The sequence below is a fragment of the Berghia stephanieae genome, chromosome 13 (assembly GCF_034508935.2).
Source record: "Berghia stephanieae isolate SIO BIC M18660-M18661 chromosome 13, UCSD_Bste_1.3, whole genome shotgun sequence".
NCBI classification, from domain to species: domain Eukaryota; kingdom Metazoa; phylum Mollusca; class Gastropoda; order Nudibranchia; family Aeolidiidae; genus Berghia; species Berghia stephanieae.
The window spans coordinates 2,264,237-2,266,390 of NC_088372.1; the positions used below are offsets into that span (position 1 = coordinate 2,264,237).

At 35.7% G+C, this 2,154-nt stretch overlaps 1 protein-coding gene across 1 annotated transcript in view; it reads left to right on the forward strand.

The window, feature by feature from the left end:
* The window catches only part of LOC144959109 (CD63 antigen-like), a 16,239-nt gene extending 14,756 nt beyond the window's left edge, over positions 1-1,483 (forward strand). Inside the window, exon 7 of the mRNA XM_078891530.1 lies at positions 11-1,483. Coding sequence (XP_078747656.1) covers positions 11-76 — 66 coding nt within the window. The 3' untranslated portion in view covers positions 77-1,483. The remainder of the gene's footprint in view (positions 1-10) is intronic.
* Positions 1,484-2,154: the final 671 nt, after the last annotated feature.

The following is a 2,154-nucleotide window of genomic DNA, read 5'->3' on the forward strand; positions in this document are numbered from 1 at the left end:
ATTTCCTCAGATTGTCGGTATCCTCTTTGCCTGTTGTCTGGCCAGGGCCATAAGGAAGGAATACGAAGTCGTGTAAATACGGATGAGACTGCTGGGCATTTTACTTATTCGTCCTTCAACCGTCTGAACGTCATTTACCAAAAAAACAACTACTACTACTACCACTCCATCCAGACTAATGCTACTACTACTGCAACAACTTCCTTCATCATCGTCATATATTGTAATCATCTGCATCGGCATCATCAATCACCCATCGTCAATGAAATCTTCGCCCTCTTCTTCCTTCTTCTTCCCCTTACATACATACATCCAATCTGATTGGAATTTCCCCCATCCCATCCGTTTACCAACCCAGTGGATGGTTGTCAGTCCGTCGTCGTCGTCTGGCATGCTCAATTCTTCTGACGTCTTTAAAAGGTATATACATACATACCACCACCACCACCACCACCATCATCATTTTCCCCAATGTTGTTGAAGTAAGTACAGGGTTGAAATTTCATCATCAATCATTCCTTACGTATTTCTGGCCATACATACAACACAAGACCGTGGGAGAGACGTGCACGTGCCACAGAAATTGAAATATCCACGGGATACATATACATATATATATATATATATATATATATATATATATATATATATATATATATATATATAGCTTCTTTATTGATCGCATCGAGGGAGAATATGGTTAAGATATGAAATTGAAATTATTTTTTTTAAACTCTATATTTCGTGGAATTGAATGGTGTAAATACGGATCCATAAATTTCTATGTTATACAGAAATCTTACAGTCTTTTTTTTTTCTTTTTTCTTCTTGTGATGTATGTGCGACATTCTTGGATACCATCTTCACCATCGGTGCTTTTGTAGCTGTGTGACCGTGAACAAGATTTTAGATTGTTTGTAAAGGTTAAATTCAATTTTTAAAGATCTTCAGTTGTCTTGACGAGATAAAAACGAGGGAAAGAGGTATACAGTATTTGGATTTTTTGGGTATGATTTCATCATTTATGATTTTCGATTTTTTCAAGTTTCAAAATATTGTTCGGTCTTTTCTCTTATTATGTACATTGTGTCTGCCACTTGCTTACGCACACAGCTTTGCCTCTGGTGTAGAAATTCGACGACCTGGGCAATAGATTAAATCTTTGCTTTAATGATTATTTATTAAGACTTAACAAAATCAGCTACCACAGCTAGAACAAATTATTTTTCTGTGGTGAGCTTTGACACAAATTATTATATTGACCCTTTGTCTGTTGCGTTACCCTATGACCCTTTGTCACAGCCCACCTTCTTTGCCTTATTGTCATTTCAAACATCGGCCATGTTGTCGTACTATATCTCTTCTTAATTTATTTTTTTTTAATAGTTGTCGTCAGTCAGTCAGTTGTGATGTAACACGTTTGTATGTTTTCCTGAAAATGTTGATACGTCGTTGTTGTTATTAAAGAGATTCACTACTTTAACGGAATATCTCCTATCACTTGTTGTTTAATGTTACTGGATATCGAGGAGTAAAGAAACAGGGCTATGTTACTTTGTATCACTTCATGTTGAATGTTGTACTGTGAGAAGGAGCAGCAGCAGCCTCTTCGGATTTTTGACCCAATCTCTCTCTTTCTCTTTGTAAGTTAAAACAACTGCAACTGTTTTGTTTACTTTTGTCGTCTGTAGACGGATTGCTCCTAACTCTTAACCCTCTCCTTACCAACCATAGGAAAATCGTCACATTCGTTAGGATCCGACCAACACTTTTAATCATTCAGATTTCTTTTGTAATTCACACAATTTAAAGAAAAATGTTTTATTATAGCTATAAAAACGTGACAATGCGTTGTAGAATTCATTTTGCTGTGATCAATATTATGCATAGAATTTATTTGTTGCTTTACTGTTTGAGTAAGAAAAAACGTTTTTGTGTTGGGTGGGTGTGAAATTTTGGGAAAAATTCTGAAAATGGCTGGTAAGGAAAGAGTTAAGACTGTGTTGCTCGAGTGACATGAAGGAGTTGTAGCTCCAAGAATACATTTACATAAGTAGGTAAAAACATTTAATTTAATGCAACTTTTGATGGCTTTACTTTATAATTTTTGTTGGTTTGGAAGTGATTTCTGGCCATTTCTAGACTTTTCCTCGT